This window comes from Amblyomma mixtum, chromosome 8, assembly GCF_055824585.1.
Source record: "Amblyomma mixtum isolate Tamu chromosome 8, ASM5582458v1, whole genome shotgun sequence".
Lineage (NCBI taxonomy): Eukaryota > Metazoa > Arthropoda > Arachnida > Ixodida > Ixodidae > Amblyomma > Amblyomma mixtum.
In genome coordinates, this window is record NC_143019.1 from 15,467,255 (window position 1) to 15,488,482 (window position 21,228).

General features: G+C 45.0%; 1 protein-coding gene across 2 annotated transcripts; it reads right to left on the bottom strand.

Annotated features, from left to right (window-relative positions):
- Positions 1 to 388: 388 nt before the first annotated feature.
- Positions 389 to 20,740, bottom strand: hpo (serine/threonine-protein kinase hippo). 2 transcript variants are annotated; one of them, XM_089556600.1, is made up of 12 exons: positions 20,464 to 20,740; positions 19,623 to 19,749; positions 19,043 to 19,177; positions 18,267 to 18,329; positions 15,682 to 15,846; positions 14,030 to 14,197; positions 13,303 to 13,440; positions 11,690 to 11,809; positions 10,402 to 10,579; positions 7,176 to 7,369; positions 3,323 to 3,727; positions 389 to 2,314 (listed from the first exon to the last, which is right to left on the bottom strand). In XM_089556600.1, exons 1-12 carry the CDS (start codon positions 20,475 to 20,477, stop codon positions 2,156 to 2,158), a joined length of 1,866 nt encoding a protein of 621 aa, XP_089412726.1. In that variant the 5' UTR covers positions 20,478 to 20,740; the 3' UTR covers positions 389 to 2,155. The 2 variants fall into 2 exon arrangements, with proteins under 2 accessions (XP_089412726.1, XP_089412725.1); XM_089556599.1 differs by having other exon boundaries at positions 389 to 2,332.
- Positions 20,741 to 21,228: the final 488 nt, after the last annotated feature.

The window sequence follows — 21,228 nt, forward strand, 5'->3', positions numbered from 1 at the left end:
TAAATAACTTCTTGAGGAAAGCCTTTCAAGTGTCTTACCGTCAGAAGACTACTTGCATACCTGTCTGAACTCACCAGTCGCGAAGTACGTCCCCAGGGTCGCTCATGAGATCCGCCCTCTACCACTTCACATCGCCAACAGGATCGAATTTCAATGAGAGAGAGGAAAAACAAATTCCTGGCTCTTAAGTACATTTTCACTAGTGCAACGAGCTCAGCGAAGCATTCTTTCAGGTGAACATTCTATGTTTGGCAGTTTAGCATGTGCAATATATCTGAATAAAACAAGGTGTTTTAAGCCACCTTCAAAAAAAACATGTGCAACACTGCCCGTCACAAAAAAAAAAAAAATTTTATGGAGATTCATGCAAGTGTGAAAACAGCAGACATTTTTGCGTGAATGACGTCTTCATTAAAAAAGTCCGCTACATGCCTACAAAGCATCTAAATTGCCCAGGCTTGCAGGTGAGCTGATTTTTTCCTGACCCAGAGACAGTTCTAATGTGAGAAAGCCACACAAAAGGCATCATTAGCAGTCAGGCCGTCAAATTTGTTCAAAGTGCACTATGACAACTCAAGAAATTCGCCGTGGTTAGTTGCAATGACACTGCAGCCATACTAAGGTTATGTCCCAGACCTACTTCTAAAAACACACTATCACTGTCGCTATAGCAAAGACAAGGCACTTCCAGGTTTACTTATCAGCTCATCTATAAATCTGCACATGTACAGGATCTCACAATATGCAGCTTTCCGAAAGAGCCATTTCCAAAGCATAGGAAGCACACGTCAGATTGAGTCCACCATTTGGCTTGCAGTATGGCAAAGGATTCTCACAAGGATTCAAAATCAGGACTAGGCACACCAGTGACAGTGAGCTATAGGTACAGTGCTATAGGTGCTATAGCACAGTGAGCTATAGGTACAGTGGTCAAGGCAGACCAATGGCAACAGAGAAAGCCAAGCTTTTGTAAAAGTGCACACTGAAGAATAACACAAAATAAAGGTATAAAAGATACTATGAACGTGATAAAAGTGCCATTTCTGATAAATGCCCGAGGATATGGCTACAATATACTTCAGAAACCAAGGTCAAAGCAATGTCAGTCCATTTGGTACAATGTATAAAAACAATTTTCTGAAAAAAAAAAACAAGAAAACTTGCAACCGAAGCAAAACGACAGACATGATTGCAAAGTGTAAAAATCTTGGTCTGTCTAAATATGCATGACCTCGATTACGCAGTCTGTCAGTTTAAACCTATCTATATAATGAACAGGTAATTTTTTTTGCACATTTATGTCAAAGCATGCACTGAGTAAACCAAGATCCATAAGGGTATAAGTTGCTGCATTCGAAGACATCAAGAATTTACTTGACAAAGGTTAAACTCGGTACCTATCCTTCGCCAAACAAACATGTCGAAGACCCTTCCATTTTTCTCGGTTGTATAGAAGCTTCCATTCGTACATGCACATGTAGAAAGAAAAACCGCAACTTCAGATGTTTACCGCACCCCAAAGACAAATACCAATTCTGGTGACCACGCAGACTGTGATTTATGAAAGAAAAAAAGTTGAGGCTGCCTGCGAAGACTGTGGGTGGTGCAGTTCATATTCTAGAAATGCCTTCAGAAACATGGACTAGACGCGTGGAAGCATTTCCTACGAGGGAAAAAAATGCCACTCAAGTTGTCATAGAATCATTGAAGTGTGGTAAACGACAAGTAGCTAAATTCCAAAGACACGATTCAAAGAAAAAAGAAAACAACTTCTAAAGTACTGCCTACAGTTTAAGACGTGCCAGCAAGTCACAGGGAATAGGCCCTGAGTGCTAGAGTGAGTAGTACAGTAGTATCAAAACAATGCTACTTTTCTTCCGCGGAGCATTACATTTCTGAGCGACAATCTGAGAGCACTGCTATCAAAAAAGGATGCTCAAAATATTTACTATACACCATTCCATCTATCAGTTCCAGCAAAAAACGAAGGACTCCAACGAGTTTTCCACTCGTTCACGCTTTCCACCAATATCAGATACTTTGTCAAGACAAGGCATCGTGTAAGTCTGAACCATCCCCACGGAGAGCTCGGTTCAAAGGCAGTGTCCAAGGCAAGCACATGACAAAAGTCTTGGTGGAGAGGGCAGCCTCAGGGTCAGAAGTTCTGCTGTCGCTTTTTCTTGGCGTCCATGGCGTCCAGGATGGGCTGCCGCTTGGCGTGGTAGCGACGGCGAAGGTCCTCGATTTCCCGCTCCATCTCCGAGTCAAGGCTGGACATGCGCTGACCGAGCTCCTCAAAGCTGAGAAACTTGAGCTGTTGAAACCAGACAGCCTGTAAATATTGCTGAAAATTTCTAGCACACTGCGCCACTGTACAGTGGAAAACATTTACAACAATCTTAGATAGCGCCTCCACCCTGCACCAGCTACTGCATGAGAATCATCACTGTAATATGCTGCGCATTATATGTATGTGCGTGTGTGCGCGCGTGTACTGCCATCTTGAAAGTGATGACCAGGCAGGGGATTGAAGTGAAATTGTTTTCACTCTAGTTTCTACTCTCAACTGGCCCGAGAGACAAGAGGACAAGAAAGACGTCAGAGAAGGTGAAAAGAGGTTTGCAGGCTACGTCAGAGTGCACTCCCTTCTAAAAAATAGACTCCTCAACGAATCTGATTGGTTGAACTATATGTGCTTAATCTGGCCGCATTGATGAAACAGGAGGTGAGAATAGGTGAAAAGTGGTTTGTGGTGTGCAAAGAATGCCGGGATGACACAATGCATGCGACTGCTAGGCTGGTCAAACGCATTAATTAAAGAGCATAATCGCAGACATTTTTTAGCGTACCCGCTCTCCTGCAAAATATGCTTAGATGCGGAATGAATGAATGAATGAATGAATGAATCATCATCATCAGCCTGACTACGCCCACTGCAGGGCAAAGGCCTCTGCCATGTCTCTCCAATTAACCCTGTCCTTTGTCAGTTGCGGCCACCGTATCCCCACAAACTTCTTAATCTCATGAATGGTTGGTTTATGGGGTTTAACGTCCGAAAGTGACTCAGGCTATGAGAGACGCCGTAGTGGAGGGCTCCGGAAATTTCGACCACCTGGGGTTCTTTAACGTGCACTGACATTGCACAGTACACGGGCCTCTAGAATTTCTCCTCCAAAGAAATTCCAGCCGCCGCGGCCGGGATCGAACCCGCGTCTTTTGGGTCAGCAGCCGAGCACCTTAACCACTGAGCCACCGCGGCGGCCAATCTCATGAATGAATGAATGAATAATTATAATAATAATAGCTAGTGAGCACCACTCACATAGTCGAAGTCTCCCTCAATGAAGCCGCGCTGCTGGAACCTGGGCACCTGCACCAGGTCCATGTGGGACGGTGGCGGCTGTGCAGTCGTCAGCTGCACCTGGTTGTGCAGTGGTGGCTGAAGCTGGCCATGCTGCAGTTGCTGCTGCATGCGCTGCAACTGTTGAAGCTGCTGCAGCTGCTGCTGGTGCTGGTGCTGCTGCTGCAGCAGCCTCTGCTGTTGCTGCTGCTGCTGCTGCAGCAGGAGCTCGGCCTGGGACGCCATGCTGACGGGCAGCGGCGCGTTCATCTGGTTCAGCTGCCGCTGAAGCTGCTGGGCAAAGTGCTCCTGGGAGGAAGGCACCGTCTGGGCCACCTCCTGGTGCGAGTAGGGGGCGCTCGTGTGGCTGGTCGGCCGGATCTGGTTCTGCACCAGGACGAACGTATCCTTTCTTTCTTCCTTCACGAGAATTTCAGTCAAACTGCCTAAGAAGGCAAGACAGTTTCAGTCAAGCTGCCTCAGAAGGCATAGCAAAAGGCCCAGAAAACGACTGGCAAGGCTATGCAACCCTGACAGCACAGACAGCAGTGCGTTCATTCTCGTATGGTTGCACACCATTGAGGCCCCTTGGATTAAGGTATTTTTCGGGCAATTGCGTGTTCGCTGCCATATTCTTTTTTCCTGATGCAACTGTTGTATGAACATCAATGAGGAATGAGAAGATTACTCATTTATCTTGTTTGTGTGAATATAACGTGAGGGGGAACGTTGAGACCTCAGGAGAACCTTAAATGAAATGATATTGAAGCGGGTAGACGACGACGACAAAGAGCGATGGCACGAGTGGGGAGAGTAGAAGACGACAACGAAGTTCGGTGCCGCTCGCAGCTGTTCTTTGCTATTTGTAAATATTTGTAAATATATTCTTTCCCGCAACAATATCTTCATTTATAAGCAAGGAGAAAAGGCAATGAATACGTTGACATTACTCTATGAGGCAACGCTCAAGCATACGCCAACCTATGCGAAGCAAAAGCCTCCAATATGTTAATGCACGCAGCCTCCCATACAGCAGTGATGGTGGCTGCTGCTGCTGCAGTGCAGAAGGCTGTGTGCATGAAACACCACTATGTACTTAGGTGTTTAGTACTGCCCAGTCTTGCGCCTGTTTGCCCTCCTTTGTCAACCATTAAGCTTTTCTTAAAGGTGCACTGAAGAGGAATCTGAACTTGTCTTTTTGCCGCGTGAACTCGATCTACACATTACGAGCTTTCTTAGAAACTGCGATTTACTGCCCTGTGTGGCCGATTTCCCCAATTAAATCGAATTAACGTCCGGTTGCCGTCTTTTTTTTTAAATTCTGCCTCGTACGAAGGGCGGAGTCGACCAACACGTGGAGCGCCTTTCACCCAGTCCCGTGGCGGCTTGCCGCTCTGCCATCGGCGGATTAATACGTAGTAGTCCGTAGTAGCAAATAGTCCGCGCGTATTTTTATTTCTTCGGGCTTATTTTGCGGCTATATTATCTGCGAATGAAACTATTTATTCATGGAAACCTAAAAAACAAAATAAAGCAAAAGCAAAGCCTCCACGGGACTGAGTGAAAGACGCTCCACACTCCGCCCACCGTAAGAGGCAGAATTTAAAAAAAAAGGCGGGAGCCGGACGTTAATTCGTTTTAATTGGGGAAATCGGCAACACAGGGCAATAAGTCACTGTTTCTAGGAATGCTAGGAACGTGTGGATCGAGTTCCCGCGGCAAAAAGACATGTTCAGAATCCTCTTCAGTGCACCTTTAACAATGGAGGGACAGATGGACATGTGATATAAAATTTGAACTCACAAAAAAATTTGCCGCAATTTTTTTTTTCCTCATGGCAGTGAACCCCCCCCCACCCCCCCTCCACCCAAATTAACGTCAACTTTTCTAGAAAAAAAAAAAGCGGCTTCATCACCTGAGCAAGTATGGCAGTTCTAAAGTTTGTCAGATTTTAATTTGCCTGAATTCTTAAAATATGAAGATTTCAGAAAGTGTGAGGCTTTCCTTTGTAATTGAACAACTGCATTAGAGTCTGTCCTTCTTCCCAAGATAAAATCTACTCCAGGGGGACACTGGTCTTAGACCTATTTTCCTTATTTTTAGTCCAATCCTAATGAAACTGTACCACCTTGCTCAGTTTTTTATGCTGATTTCAACAATGAAATTACCTTTTTCACAAATTAGTGGGCTCCCAAGATAATTAATTTTAATTAATCATTCATTAGTACCTCGGTGCAAAAAAAACTGCTCAATAAAGAATAATTTTTAACCCATGGCTACATAGTATGGTGACTAAAGAGTGCAATAATCAAAACCATTTTTCCAATTTACACTCATTAGTAATTTTACAGCACTTGGAATATCAATGTTCAAGGTGTGTATGTAATGCACCAATAAACTTTGCAAAGTTATAAAATTTTGAAGTGCGATTGAACAAATCTGCTTCGATTATTGCACACACTGTGCCTTCAGCTTCCCTTAGCAAACACTATGACATCTCTGTCTGTCCTAGATGTTGAGATATCGACATACTAAGACAGCCAGATGTCCAAAATTTTTATGCCATTAAATTGTCTGCTCGAGCACAAATTCAGCTCAAACGATGATCTGAATTGGATATTATGGTCAAAACGCTGATTTCTTGAAGGAAAAAATTGGTACAGTTGGAAAATAATAGCTTGAGATTCCACAAATGTCACTTCTTGAAAACTGATTTTTTGGTCATTTTTTGGTCTCAAAGACCAGTGTTCCCCCTTCACGTGACCTGCCTTTGGACAAGATAGAAAGAAGGCAAACCGACTCTGCATGCTGAAATATGTTGCAATCCCACAACTGACTAGAAGAAGTAAAAGATGTAAAATACAGTCTCAAACCTCGACCAACTGTCCTTCCTGTCATGCCCAATGCACGTTTCAACCGCTCCCCCCAAACACACACACGGATTTGCTTACAATACTTCAACTGTTCTCAACCTCTTACAGTACCATGGAACTTCTTGATGCCAGAGATACTGCCACAGCACCTCACCAGCAGGAGTTTGTGGCATTTATTTTTTATTTATTTATTTACAATACCCCTAAGGGCCCTCGTGCGAGGGTATTACATAGGGGGGGGGCGCGATACAAGCATAAAAATATGGCACAGGCATTTGAAACAAAATACACGTAATAATGAATTAAAACTAGTAATGTACACAAATAACACAACAAACAACGCAGAATAAAATAATTAGTAACTGCGCATAATACAACAAAAAATACCAAATCTGTTAGTCCATGGTTTGCTTTAACGAATGCTGAAACGATTGTAGGTTAACCTCAGTAGCTATGTTGATGGCAAGTTATTCCAATCTATTATAGTGCGAGGAATGAATGATTTCGCATAGAGCAATGAACGGCATGTGATGCGTTTTATTTTGTTATCGCGGTCGCGGCGAGGAAAGACTGCAGGGTGTGGCAAAAAGAAGTCGCCGTAGAGGGTGGGATGGTGATACAGTTTGTGAAGTAAGGTTAGGCGAGCGAAATGGCGTCGACATGATAACGGTTCCAACTCGGCACGTTGTTTTAATGCTGTGACACTGGTGAAGCGTGAATAATCTGAAAAGATGAAGCGAACAGCACGGTTTTGCAGGGTTGTTTATGATGTAAGCTTGTTGGGGGTCCCATATGGCAGAAGCATACTCAACTTTTGGGCGAATTAGCGTGATGTAAGCAAGTTTTTTTTAAGTGTGAAGGCGCGTGTTCAAGATTATGCCTAAGAAGGCCGACAAAGAAAAAAACAAAGAAAAATTTGTGCAACAAAGAAAAAACCTTGCTTTTATTGCAATTTCTCTCACCTGTGGCGCTGTGGCTGCCAGTGCCTTTGACAGATCCTGGGGAAAATAGTTGGGGTGTGGCGTGCCATCATGCCGGGGCGATGCTTTGGAGTTGCTTCCACCGCTCCCCTGCTGTTCGCGCTCTTTCTTGTCAAAGTGGTCGAGGAAATACGGCCGGTAGCTTTCCTTGCGCTCCCCAGTTGATGTGTCATGCCCTGCCAAAGTGTAACAATACATTACAGTGCTAAGTGAAACATGGAAGAACAAGGCTACAAACAAGACACGTCTTGAGGAACATACCAGCCTGCAAACCACAGACAAGCATGGAGTGAGAGGACGGGGACGCGTGGCATCCTCTCGTGTCTCGTTTTGTGCCAACACTCTTGAGTACAGTTTGCTCCTCTGCCCTCTCCCGAGCTCCACTGGTTGAAAACAAATCAAGCGCAGTTTGTGTTGACGACAGGCACAAGCTACTGATGGTTACAGCCGCAAGCATACACCTGCCACCTTGCATGCATAGTTGGCATTGCGCCTCCGGCACCCATGAGCAATTGTTTTCAACAAGTTTTCACTGTAGGAGACAAATTTTCGTACACTCTCCAGAGGATGCCACACATCATAAAATAAAGGCAAATTCAAAGAGCCATTACTGCAACATGGTTCTCTGGAATGCGCAAGTTTTTGCGGTTCTCGCGACTGTGCATATAGTGGTTCCATGCACTCAACTTTTCACAGAATGAGATGCAGACAGAACAACACAGAGCGCTTTGTGTTGTTGTGTCTTCATCTCGTTCTGTGAAAATTTAAGCATGTTGAACTGCCATGAACAACCTACTAGGCCCGATTCTCACTATTTTGTGCATATGCAGAATGTCCAGAATGCCCGATGGCTCCGCATCTGTCCAAACAGCTGTCTGTGCAAGGAACAATGCTCGCGGAGAGGCGAAGTTGCTGCATGCATACGTTTCTGAGCTGGTCTTCATAAAAAGCAGTGCTGGGAAACATAACAGCTGGGTCATACTGTATATGGAAAGGTAGCCCGTTGTGCTCAAGCGATGTGGGCAGGGGATTATTATTTTTATTTCTTTTTCTCTTGCCCACTCTACTCAATGTATGCGGAAAGCTAGTCAGCACAACATGGTACATAAAATAGCATTCATGGCTCTTCGAGCTTTTTTTAGTTCATGAGTCTTTATTGCAATAAATTGTTCTTTAAAACAATAAGCTAAACAATGCGCGAGCCACTGTGCAGCTGAAGGCAGTGCTTCACAAGACGCAGAGATCACGACACAAACATTACCCGCAAAACTTGTGCAAGTTGAGCTAGTGAGCATAAGCAATGGCCCAGTTCATGAAATGTGCGGCCAAAAACAGGCCTGATATTTCTTTATTTAACAAGAACAGAACAAACGCTGACAGGTGGGTATTATTTCTGACCTTTCAAATGCAGTGTTGTCCACAGAAATCGCCGGAACTGAGGTCATGAACAGGAAACTTTAAAATGAATTTACTTGCAAAGGGGACATTGCACGAATGCAAGTTTTGGCATAAATGTTCAGGACTGAAAGGAGAACCCACATTAAAACCTTTATTAATATGAAAATTTGTGAACCATAAAAAGAGAAGCCCACTTTAGTATTCACTTTGCCTTTTTCAAGCACAATACATAGATAGTACAGTCAACGACCGAAAATTCGGACGCCTGATTTTTCGGACATGCTTGATTATTCTGACTTTTTCGCGGCACCGCGACATGGCCCATAGAGCCAATGTGTAAGAGCGCTTGAAATTTCGGACGCACCACAACTGACCACTCGATTTTTCGGACCTCGTTCGCACTCGCCGCCAGTACCCAAGCCGCCATATAAGGTGTACAGTGGAACCTCATTAATTCAGACTGCAGGAGATATCGAAAACTTGATCAAACAAAACGAGATTCAAGCTTAAAGGGAGCCTCTTGCGACGCTGAAATTCTGCGCGAGTCGGCACATTGCGCTCGCGTGTTTTCGAATTCGTACTGTCCTTGAATGTCTTCCGCCGCACGAACTTGAACCGTAGTCTGAGTTCACGGAACTCATCTGTGCCGAGTCTTTAGTCCCGAACACGGAACGCGAATACAATCGCGGAGGCTACGCGCATGCCGTGGCCTCCGCGATCGAAGCGCGCTTCGGGCGCGCCGCCGGATCTTATCGCAGCCGCGATCTGCTCCGGCGCTGCGCCGTTCGCGGAGGCCACGCGCGCGCACCGGAGCTTCCAAGTGCCGTCTATGGATGGCGCCGTGATCATTACCATCAACATTTTTCTCTGTCGCGATTTTCCGCTGTTCACATCGGCATCAGTATCGCCAGCTCCAGCCTTTCGTGGCGTGTTAGCATGCGTGTTAGCGCGTTCGCCGTGATAGTGGCTTTCGCGTGCTGCCGCCGAGCTTCACAGTTTTAGTGCGATGGGCAAGCACCTTAAGCTACACGGCTGGGAGTTAGCTCTCGAACGCGGTCGGTAAGCGTGCGGCGGGCGGGAAATTCGACGTGGCCGAGAAGTGCGTCCGATGATGGTGCAACCAAAAGAGAAACACAAGCTGCAAAAAGCGCGCTTTCCGAGTCAAGCCGTGCGAGTTTCCTGAACTGGAAGAAGAGCTGCTCCTCTATGTGATGGAATTTCGGAACAACGGCTACGCGTTGACAGCGGACATGCTGCGCGGCTTCTTTTGGCATGAGCGTGCACCAGAGCGCAGCACCAGCTCAGGAGTCTAAATACTTCGCGAGTGACGATTGAACGCAAAATAAATGTCGCTCATTCCCTGGTTGGTGTGTTTTTACTTAAAAAAAAAATTTTTTTTTTTCGCATATCGCGTGTATGGGCAGCACCCCGAAAATTGGCCCTCGAATCTGGAAAAAAAAAAGTGCGGCCCTTATACGCGTTTATACGGTATTTCGCGCGGCGAAATATAGTCATGAGGAGCTTTAGAATGTGTGCAATACAATTGGCCGCTTTCTCCGGCATAGTGGAAATAAGTTCGCGATTTTTTCGGTGAAATTTGATTTTCCGGACTGCCCGATTTTTCGGTCGTTTTCGCGGTCCCTAGAGAGTCCGAAAGATCGGCCGTCGACTGTATATAGTGCTTGGTGCATACACATCCTCTCAGCATTGTAATTAGCTCCTCACTTGGAAGCTCTGAGATGTCAAAGCAACTCAGCAACACAAAGACCTAAACCTGACAGCACTGCACATAGCTTTTGGAGGGACTCACTTTTCATGGTAGAGTCGTCCTCCTCGCCATCGCTGTTGATGACCAGAGTGCCAAGATCTGACTCAAGGTCACTGCTGGTCGGAGCATCTCCGCCACCTCCTCTGTCAGGAACCAGGGTGCCCGGATCGGCGCCAAGCTTTACCATGGTGCCAGCGTCCACCTCATCATCATCCAGAAACTGCAGTGCACAGACCACGACAATGTAAGCACTTGAACCAGTTCAAGCATGTGTTCATTGCAAATCACGCAGAAGAATCTGTGGTAAACAGCATGAATAAGAGTGCACATTCCCCTTCTTTTACTTGGTATTCTTTCTTCAGCTTGTTCATCTCAAGTCTGGAACCCTCATACCTTTTCTATGACACTGTGTAATGATTAAATTCAGCTGTTACTGATGAAGCTAATCATAACAACCTCACATTATAAAAACCCCGTCCCTTTAACAGAATGCACCATGGGGATAGCTGGTGACACATACTGAATGCTATTAAAATGCTGCGAAACAAAAACAACCACAAAAAGCATCTGTCCTGCCTAACTGTGAACTACAGTTGCCTTTATTCCACACTATGCATTATTCAGCAAGCCTGAATATCTCATTAGCGCTTTGGTGTAGAACAGGTAAGCCATACAGCCTAACAGCACTGATCACTGGTTAGGCTGAAAGAAACCTAATGATAACAGTGAGCATGAGGAAACTTTTTCGCAGAAGCAAAGAACCAGACCTTAATTTAAGCCTTCCACAAACTGCAACCACATAAAACTGGGTACGCTTTTCAAAACTGCGACACCAGCTCTATGTCCACAGTTTTTATGATCAGCTTCAGAGTGGCAACCATATCAAAAGTCCTGTATCACAAATCAGGGAGTCTTTATCATGAACAAGCAACAAAAATTACAAACAGCTCATAGTTCAGACTTCAAAGTGCGAATAATAGAGCTATGATGAACCTATAAAACCTTCCACTCAGGCCACAACTATGCATGGCTGACCAGGTTGGCAGTCAAGCGCTGGTTTCCGAGAGGCAGCAATGAAAACTTCCCAGCTCTAAGCAGGTAGCTTCCCATAGAAAAACAGGCAGAGTACCAGCTTGCAAAAGCACAGTCTGCATGCCACTAGTTGGGTTTGCACACACATAAAAGCATAACCATTGCCAAAGAAGCAGCAAAAGCAAGAGCTGCTTAAGCGTACATGCTGAATGAGTGCTGGCAAATGTTCCACGCACACCTGACTGGGGCAGAGAGAGAGCAAAAAACTAAACAAACCAGAGAATTGCAAAACACTGACCGCTTCGCCTGTGCTGCCTCTTCTGTCTTTACGGTATGCTTCATCCTCTTGAATGTCTCTGGCTTCAGCAATCATCTGCTGCAAAATTGCTACTGGCTTTGCGTTGCTGATGAAGACGTGCTGCAGACAAAGAGGGAAAAAATGAGCCATCACACCGGTAAATTTGAGACACAAATGCAGATGTGCTGACAGCTACTGCTACGCACCCCTCAGCAAGCAGGCAGAAACAATGCCATTTTTTTTTCCATCCTGAACAAATTGTTTCATTAAGAAAACTTAAATGTCTTCAAAGGGTGAAAGTAGATACGCACCCCCATGTGACCAATGCATTAACTACTGTACACTGCTGCATATAATCGACTACGAAGATAAGTCGTTCCTGCAGCTCACACCCCCTTGCTGGCCAAAAAAAAAAAAAAAAGTCAGTCCCATAAGTTGACACAAAGCCCCTGCCCCTCTGCCACACTTTTAGTTATGCAGCTCGCAACGGGATGGTTTGGAGGTGCGCACACAGCTCCAGCAATATATAAGCAACGATGCAGTCGCAAAGCCAGCAGGTGGAGGCAAATGGAGATCAAAGGCAATAAATAATACAGTGCCCTTGGGTGTAGCCCGGCTGACTAAAGGCAAAACAAACAACCAATGGTCCGGTAGCTTCGGGTATTGACACAGTTCACACTCAGGAGCCTACCACCCTTTCTCTCCTACTGTTCATTGGAGAAAGCAACTGACAGTGGCAGCGAGCTGAGTAAATGGTGCACCATTTAAATTTTTGCTACCGAAACCAATTTACAAAAAAATTGACTTTTTTTTTTTACACGTGGAGCTCTAGATATCCAGCCTGGAATGGGCACTGGCATGAGGTGCATACTACCAGCAGCTGGGACGAAACCATCTTAGATGCCGCATACAGGTTGACTCCGCGTATATTTCAACCCCCCATTTCGGGTGGTACTTTATGTAATAAATGTCAATTTGTACAAGGCCACACGCGGTAATGTCAAAATTTTATAACTACAAAATGTGCTTTTTCTTATTTTTAAAAGACTACCTTGGAAATCTAAAAGCTTAGTTTGGTTTGCAATCTTTTTTTCTTTATTGCATTGCAAACAAAAGCGAAGAGAAGGAACTGTTTACTGCGACATGTCAGTGTCCGTGAAATGCACATGGCACTTTCACTATCACAGCTTAATCAAATCTGTGGATGATCATAATACATAGTAATATAACTAGCAAATGGCTCAGGCCAGCAACACAGAACCAGTCTGCAACAAAAGAAGCACTTGCGATCAAGATATTGGTTTCTGATAGCATATACAGTATAAATTTCCAGCTGGTACCCTAAGAAACTCCCATTTCATGCATGGAATACAAAGCATTTTGGTGCATGTGCTAATCAGTAAACATTACGTGATATAGAAACAGATTAAACCTACAATGAAGAAATGAGAAATGCCACTATGGCTCCACCAGGTCAGCAGTACAGGAAAGTAAAGCCCCAACAGCACAAGGCAATATTTTTGGCACAATGACTTCATCACCCCTGACTTTTATCTATGCCTTTAAGATGGCAGAGATAACTGGCACATTTCAACAATCTAGGCGTACGCTACCTGAAGTAGGTCAGATGCTGTGGCCCTCTCTTCGGGGTTTTTGACCAGACACCGCGAGACAAAGTCGATGAACTCCGGCGACCATCGGTCCGGATCCCGAAATGACGGGGGAGGCTTGGTGGGAATCATGAAGATAGCCTGCATGGAGTTTTTTAAAAAGGCCATCAGTTGGTAAGCGCTACCAACAGTTCTGAACGAACTGCATGTCAAACAAATGTAGTAAGCATATTTATAAATGCTGCAATCAGGCTGTCACTTTTGTGGCCAGATGGTTTGGTGAAACAAGCATATGAGTAAAGAAAACAAACATGACCGAAGGTAAGGCACCAAATTCACAAAGGAAAATTTGCACCTTACACTGAATCACAGGCCAAACCCAACTCTCCCGGTTACCTTGCTCTGCTACGCTTTGTTTCTAGTACAGTGGTATGTGTCCTGTCTTTCTCACATTGTCGCTGTGAAGTTTGTTTACGTGAAGTTTCATGAAGTCTTCACGGAGTCTACTTTCAATCATGAACAAAATTCAACTTTCTGAGCTTTTCTGTTCTGCTGTGGTATATTCTTGTACTGAAAGAACAGTTGGGAAATGTTGTGTTTTGAAAAAGGGAAACCCATGTAATTCCACTGGAGTCTCTGCAGCCACTGCAGCCTATGAAAAGCATCCGCCCACGAGAGTTCTCATCAATGACACATTCCATGAGCACCGATGGTTGGCATGAGCACTTGCCCTCATTGGATGGATGTCTCCATAGGGGGGTTTCCCCTCAGCCATCTCCAGGGCCGTAATGCCCAGGCTCCAGATGTCGGCCACGCAGTCGTAGCCAATCTCCTGGATCACCTCGGGTGCCATCCAGAAGGGGGTCCCGATCACAGTGTTCCGCTTGGCCATGGTGTCCTGCACACGCGAGGACTCAGACCTCATGCACACAGGGTAGCACACTGCCGAAAACAGCTTTCACACAAAGCTAGTCCCAAGACATATCAGGCTGCTGTGATACAAAGCTGCCTATGTTTGCCCGTCTTGCTCCAGCATTTATGTTGTTCTTTTGTAGAAACAGAAAGTGCGACAAAACGAGAAGCAAAGTTTTCCCTCTGTTCATTAAATGGCTAACAAGCACAGAAGAATAAACTAATAACATCACTGTACAGAACAGACCCCTGTGAGCACACCTACATAAAAACTGGCTGGAATATTTACCTAGCTATTCACATTGGGATGACTCTGTGAGCACATCCTTTTTCTGTAACCATAACTTGCGAATTAAAGGAACTTTTGTGTCTTTAAATTTGATTTTTTTTTTTTCCATGAACACAGCTAGCTATGCATTCATGCCAAACCTAGTAAAAATTTCATGTACAAATTGTTAGTGTTTTTGAACGCCACACCTCCCTAAAAGAGGAGCACTACCTATCTCATTTTCTCACAAAAGGAAAAGGAAAAACGGAAAATCGTAGTGAAGTATCCTATAATTGCACGAGAGCTAATACAATGGAGAGGCATTTGTTCTAATACAAAGGAGCACATGATATTAACTCATAAGCCTAATTGACTGTTATGGGCTAAATTAACTTGGCCCCATGGCCACGCTAGGCAATAGTTACATAAATGCGTTGGCAACAACTCTCAGTTTCAATCATATGTAATTTAGCGCGACTGAAAGAGTAGTGAGGAAGTTGTTTATCTTTCAAACAAACCACCAGCCATTCGGCAAATTCTACAAATAGGCAGAGCAGCAATGCCCACTAACCATTTCTTTTTTCATGTGCTGACAGGTAGCTGTAAGGTCAATCTAGACCGATACATCAAACCATTGAATGCTTCTGGCAGCAGAACAAAACACTCCAAACATATCACACCTCTGGATTTTAGAACAGAGTCCTTCAAATACTCTTTTCTGGTTCGCACTATTGACGAATGGAACAAATTACCAAAAGAAGTGATTCAATGTTTGGATTTAAAGGCTTTTGAAAACGCCCTCATGAAGTATTTGTGACTGGTTTGACTGGTATGTTTTTGACCCGTATCACATGTCATTTTGTCTTTCCTATAAATTTGTATTGTTGTATTGTTTTGTATTTTTCCTAAGGCGGTGATCTGCTGATGTACTGCATCTAGTTCTTGATTATTTCAAGGATCTCAACTCCTGTCTTGGCAGCAGCTGACAGTATGAATAAATAAATAAATAAATAAATAAATAAATAAATAAATAAATAAATAAATTCCACAAGTAGGTAAAGCAGCAATGCGCTTTACAGAACTGTGCAATGCATGTTTTACTAGTGTTCTATCCCAAAGCTTTTTTTTTTTCTTTTCACTTCCTGGTTATGTTTCTTCCAACACAAACATGACTAGGACACTCAACTGATCAGGACACTCACAGTGAGCTGGCCGGCGACGCCAAAATCAGCCAGCTTGGCATGTCCTTCTGTGTTCAGCAGAATGTTGCCCGCCTTGATGTCCCGGTGGATTTTCCGCCGCTGGTGCAGGTACTCCAGGCCACGCAGGGTGTCAGACAGGATGGTCGCTATTTCCTCCTCCGTCAGCTGCATCAATATGTACGAAATATGAGCATATCACTACTTCCAGGTGGAGACACCACATAACAGTTAATTTTACGGAGTGTCTAGCGTTCCGTCCAGACGGAACATTTGCTGCTGCTGCAGTTCCGTCCAGACGGAATATTTACTGCAGCTAGAGTTCCGTTCATACAATAGACAGTTTTAGTTTCACGTACGTAGAAGCTTCACGTAAGTAAAGCGCTTACGGGTCACCAGTGAGCACGCGCAGAACGTGAAGTGTCTGCGGGGGTCGCGCGTACGTACGTGAGATTCAGATCTTTGCGTGGCGGTCTTCACGTTGCTTGCGTACGTGGCGTTGGCAAGATGGCGGCGCCCTGCCCGCCCGCTTCGCAACGATGACAGCTTCGTCGCTAATCCCTCGATGTGGTATCGTGCTCTAAACTGCTGTATTTGCCTTCATTTGGTCCACTCTTGATCTCGCATGAAGTTTTAGGTGAGAACTAGCTTTTTTTTCCCCGATAGAAATCCGTTTCAGCAGCTCCTAAGCCTGACGGAGAAGCGTCTGTGGTCGTCATAGCAACGAGTGTGCCAACGGTCTAGCGAGACCACGTGAAGCTCGAAACCTCACGCGATATCGCGAGACCCTCGGCACAGTCAGCGGGAAAAGCAAAACGGTGCACGTTTTGACTCCATACGCACACGTCGTCAACATGAGTGGGACACCATCGCGCCTTCGCTTTTCGAAAAGCAATGATTTAAATATGCCGCGGGACGTAAAGGAATGCAATCCATTTGAAGATAACATGCAACATACAGTTCGGTGGAATGAAATTGCTCAACGTTTGTCAGAAGAAAGGGGGAAAGTATTTAGCGCCTGCACTTTGGCATGGCTGGCTCCGCTCCAAGCAGCTCGACTAAACAAAATTAGTTTTCATTATCTGTACTAGATAATGCGCGGCACAGCATGTTAGCGCATTTTTTATGCTCTATGGCAGATCTACACAGTTTGCGTCCTGTACGTGTAGCTAAAACTGTACGAAGTGACACGAGCGTACGCTACGTAGACTGCTCACATTTACGTGCGTGAAGGTTCTACGTACGTAAACCTAAAACTGTCTAATGTCCGTACTGTCGATACTATACAAAATGAGTGATTTCTACCCACAAAAAAGCATTTCTTTGCCCCTGGAATAACCAGTTGACAAAGCTGTACCCAGATGTTCTCTCTACGCATATATACGGCACCAAAATATCTGTCCGCGTACTGCCTTCACTTACATCCTCGAAGGTACAACTTCCGTGCACGCATGCAGGATCGGGAAAATGACACTGTTAGAAGCAGAGTGCAGAAACTCTTCGCGAAGTGATGTGAAGCCCTGTCGCTGTTTGTGCTGCACGATGACGTAGCGCGAAAAAGACTAAGACGTACACAAACGGTCAACAAGCATTATGCAAACGCATGAACAAACCCAAGCCAGAACTCGTTCTATTGCCATTTCTCACTGACTGCTTAAAAAATAAAATGATGCAGCAGAATATCCTGTCACACATTAGGCGGAACAGGATTGCCACTTTTTAAAGTAAACATGCAAAAGTCTGCAAGCAAACTGGTTCCCCAATCCCTAGCGCCAGCTTTAATTCCGTCTTGACATAACTCTTGTGGCAGATAATGCTGGACAGAACTGTATGGTGTCAGTTACAGTTCCGTCTGGACGGAACCCCATCGCTACATGCAGTTCCGTCTGGACGGAACTTTAGCGCAAATTGTAGTTCCGTCTAGACGGAACTCTAGCGCAAATTGTAGTTCCGTCTGGACGGAACTCTAGCCACAGCCTTAATTTTATGTCATGAGCCCATCAGTCAGGTAAGGCATGTTGCAATCATAAAAACTGCTGAAAGTTACAATAACTATGTCTTCTTCACAGATCTACATCTACGTCTACTGGTACCTACGTTGACAAAAAAAGGAAGTGCATAAATGTAGGCAGCAAAATGACAAACTACTTGTGCATCCAGGCAGTTGAGTACTGAAGTAATGTCAAGTACCTCAGTTCGGTGTGAATGCTAGCAAGACTGCATGTGTAACAGACACACATTCTTTCAGCATACCTAATTTCTTGCTATTCATACATTTCGTTGGCTCTGTTGCCAATAATGTGTCACTACAAACAAAACATTTCTATAGTCCAACCATGTTTAACTGCAGATGCTTCCTGGCGTAAACACTACAATAATAGGCTGCCACATAAGATGCTTGCACATAGAGCTCATATTTGGTTTGAATACTAGCAAAAGAGCATCAGAGCATTAATCATTGGTTTTTATGACCATTAAAGAGTCTTCCAGTAGAAATAGCCAAATATTCACAAAAAGATACCAAGGGAAGGGCAAACTTTGCCAAAGATGCAAAGGAAATAAATAAACAAATAAACAAACAGACTCACCGTTTTTTTACGTAGCCTCATTATGTCGGATACTGAGCCCCCACCACAGTACTCCATAACAATCTGCAAATTGAAGCAGAACAAACATTTTACCACAAACACCCACCCACAAAGGGGGACAGGAAAATGCAGGAAGTTTGTCCGCAAGGATATTTCACGAAAAATATGGCATGTGAAATGATGACCATTGTGTGCAAAGTCCTACACAGAACAAGCCAGGTATTCTGTGAAGGATCGTGTACGGTAGCGCGTGTTGTCAATCATGAATAAAAAATGTGCGTACTAGCCATTTCACTGCACTCATTGTTGGTAAGAGCCATGTTTTTGTGAGATAGAGTTTTGTAAAAGGCAACAACATGCCAGCATAGGAGACCATAGTGGTCAAATGCATAACAGCAGAAGCATGCCTTAGTGTCTGTGGATGACGTGGAAATGTCTCTCAAAGAGGTCGCAAAATTATTTTCCTGATCATGTATCAACTGTTTCGCCTGCATGCTCTTCATGTGAATGTGTCCTACACATGCATGCTTTCTCAATAAATAAAAACAATTGCTAGGAGTATTTTACCTAACACACTGTGTATGGAACACGCTTGTTTTTCTTGTAGTTGTGTCCTTACTGTAAACATTTGCCACAACAAGGGGCGCTACACATGTGGTATGTCATGTAGAGGTGAAACCCCATCACCTAGCTTATTTTCATTCACATGAACTGACACAAGGAGTCAACTAAGATTAAGGATTAAGGATCAAGGGCAGATTAAGGAGCCAACTTACCCAAAGGTCCGACCCTTTAAAGTATGAGCCATAATACTTGACCACATAGGGGCTGTCGCATTGCTGCATAATGGAAATCTCCTTGATGATCTCTTGTAGATCTGTGTCGACAGGTACCTGCTTGATGGCAAGTACCTACACAAAATCCAGGCAATGTGTATGACTACGTATGTATGTATCAGATAATAATCCAATGCGTAGAAAAGCTTATAAGTAATACAACATGTAGCTCGAAAATAACATGTATGAGCTGCAAAAATGTTTAGACCTCCGGCACTAGTGAATGCGCAAATATGTAAATATTAGTTCAACCTGTGCATCTTTTGAAACTCATTCTCAGATTCTAGAAGTGAGAGATCAGAGAAGTTTTAAAACAATTTAACAAGTGATACTTGAGATCATAAAATGGAAACAAGCACAAAGTGTTCACTTTTGCAGCACAGATAAGTGACAGGAAAGAAAAGTGCTGACGTCGCTACGTTTAGGACTAGAACTGTGCAGCAATTGAGCAATTAAAAGACCCAGAGGCGGGTGTCCTGCAGGCAGATAACTTTGACAGGCAAAGCGATCGCGAAGTTACCTGTCCAGATTCCTTGTGTAGCGCCTTGTAGACACTGCCATAGCTGCCTTCGCCAAGCTTGCAGATGATGTCGAAGACTTCCTCTGGTTGCCGGGTCAGGCTTTCTTCACTTAGCTTCTTCAACTCGCTACGGGACCCAAAATGAACACGCATGAAGCGAGCGTACCGTACCTCGGAAGTGCACAAAGGAAAAAGACAGAACTCTGCCTAGATCAGCGAAATCTCCAAACCGTTCACGACCGAGCAACCGACCACAAGAAAGCTAGAAAAGGAATGCTGCCCCATGAGTAACCGAACACTCGAATTGACTCGCCGCTCGCACCTGTTTCGGCGGAATCAAACGCACACAAATGCAGCTAGCACGAGAAACTGAGATTTCGTGGGGGAGGCGTAATCCAGACCGGAACTCGTTCCGGAGGTGTTCTCGCGATATCCGCTGGAGAGATGGGAGCGTTTACAAAACGTGACCGCTGGGCGCAGGAAACGCAAACAGCGGTTTGACGCGATCTTTTTTGGCGTGACTTTTCATTCACCCGCACACGGCAATCGCTCGGTCACGGGAAGCCAAAATCACGATCACGCAGAGATCAACCCGTTTCCGACAGCACTCGGCGGACGGCTTAGAGAAACCTCAGCTTCCGGACGCTTTATCCGCGATTGTAGCGCTTGCCACCGAGCGATCAGCAGAACTAATCGCAGGGCAAGTTTCGCCAACTTAGGAATGCGTTTTTCTCAAGACGACAAAGTTAAGCGAAGCTAGATGGAGGACGGGGTGCTGGTACGGTTATTTTCGGCAACACGCGTGACGGCTAGAGAGTGAAGAAGTACAAACAATACAGACCTTTTAGACGACATCGTGAGCACCCAAGTCCGTGTCTCCGGAGAGCATGTTCGCCACACAACACGTTGTCACAAAGCACAATGCCTTCAATGCACACGCGGTCATTCACTGCAACCCACACATGGCGATGATCCAACACCCACAAAACTTTTCAGTGAGCACATCCACCGCACGGAGCGCGGAGTATAAAGCGAGTCCCATACCGAACACACCGAAACATCTCCCCGTCTCGCGGACTTTCCGTCGTCTTGGCGGCCTCTTTCAACACAGCGGCAGATCGCCTTGGCAGCGCCGGCTGGTTTTTCTTTGTGTGGAGAGTTTGCGTGGCGCTACAAATCACACGCCTGCTCGCCAGCGTTCTTGAGCGCCTTGCCCCTCACTTGAAAAAGTAGCTGGGTTCAGGTGGCGCTACAGTCGACTAAGGAGCGCGAAATTTAAGCATGGTAGCAGCTGTTGCTATTTTTATTTCTTTCCCCAAACTAGAATGCCGAGAATATACTGACACTGTTGCTTACAGAGAAGCGGATTTGCGGGTACCTCTAAGAGGGCAAGAATCGTGATGAGGGCTACAGTGAGTTTTTGTAAGTTGTCTTGGTGGGAGTCCGTCGTCGTTCTTCGGCTTCGATCCCAGGCTTCGTTCCCAGGCTTCGATTAACATAGATGTTTATCGAAGCCTGGGTGTGCCCCCCAGTGGCAGACTTTTCGTAAGCAAAGCAATGTGAGAACGAAATCATCGTAATTAGGGCAACACCGTCTTAGCAGGCT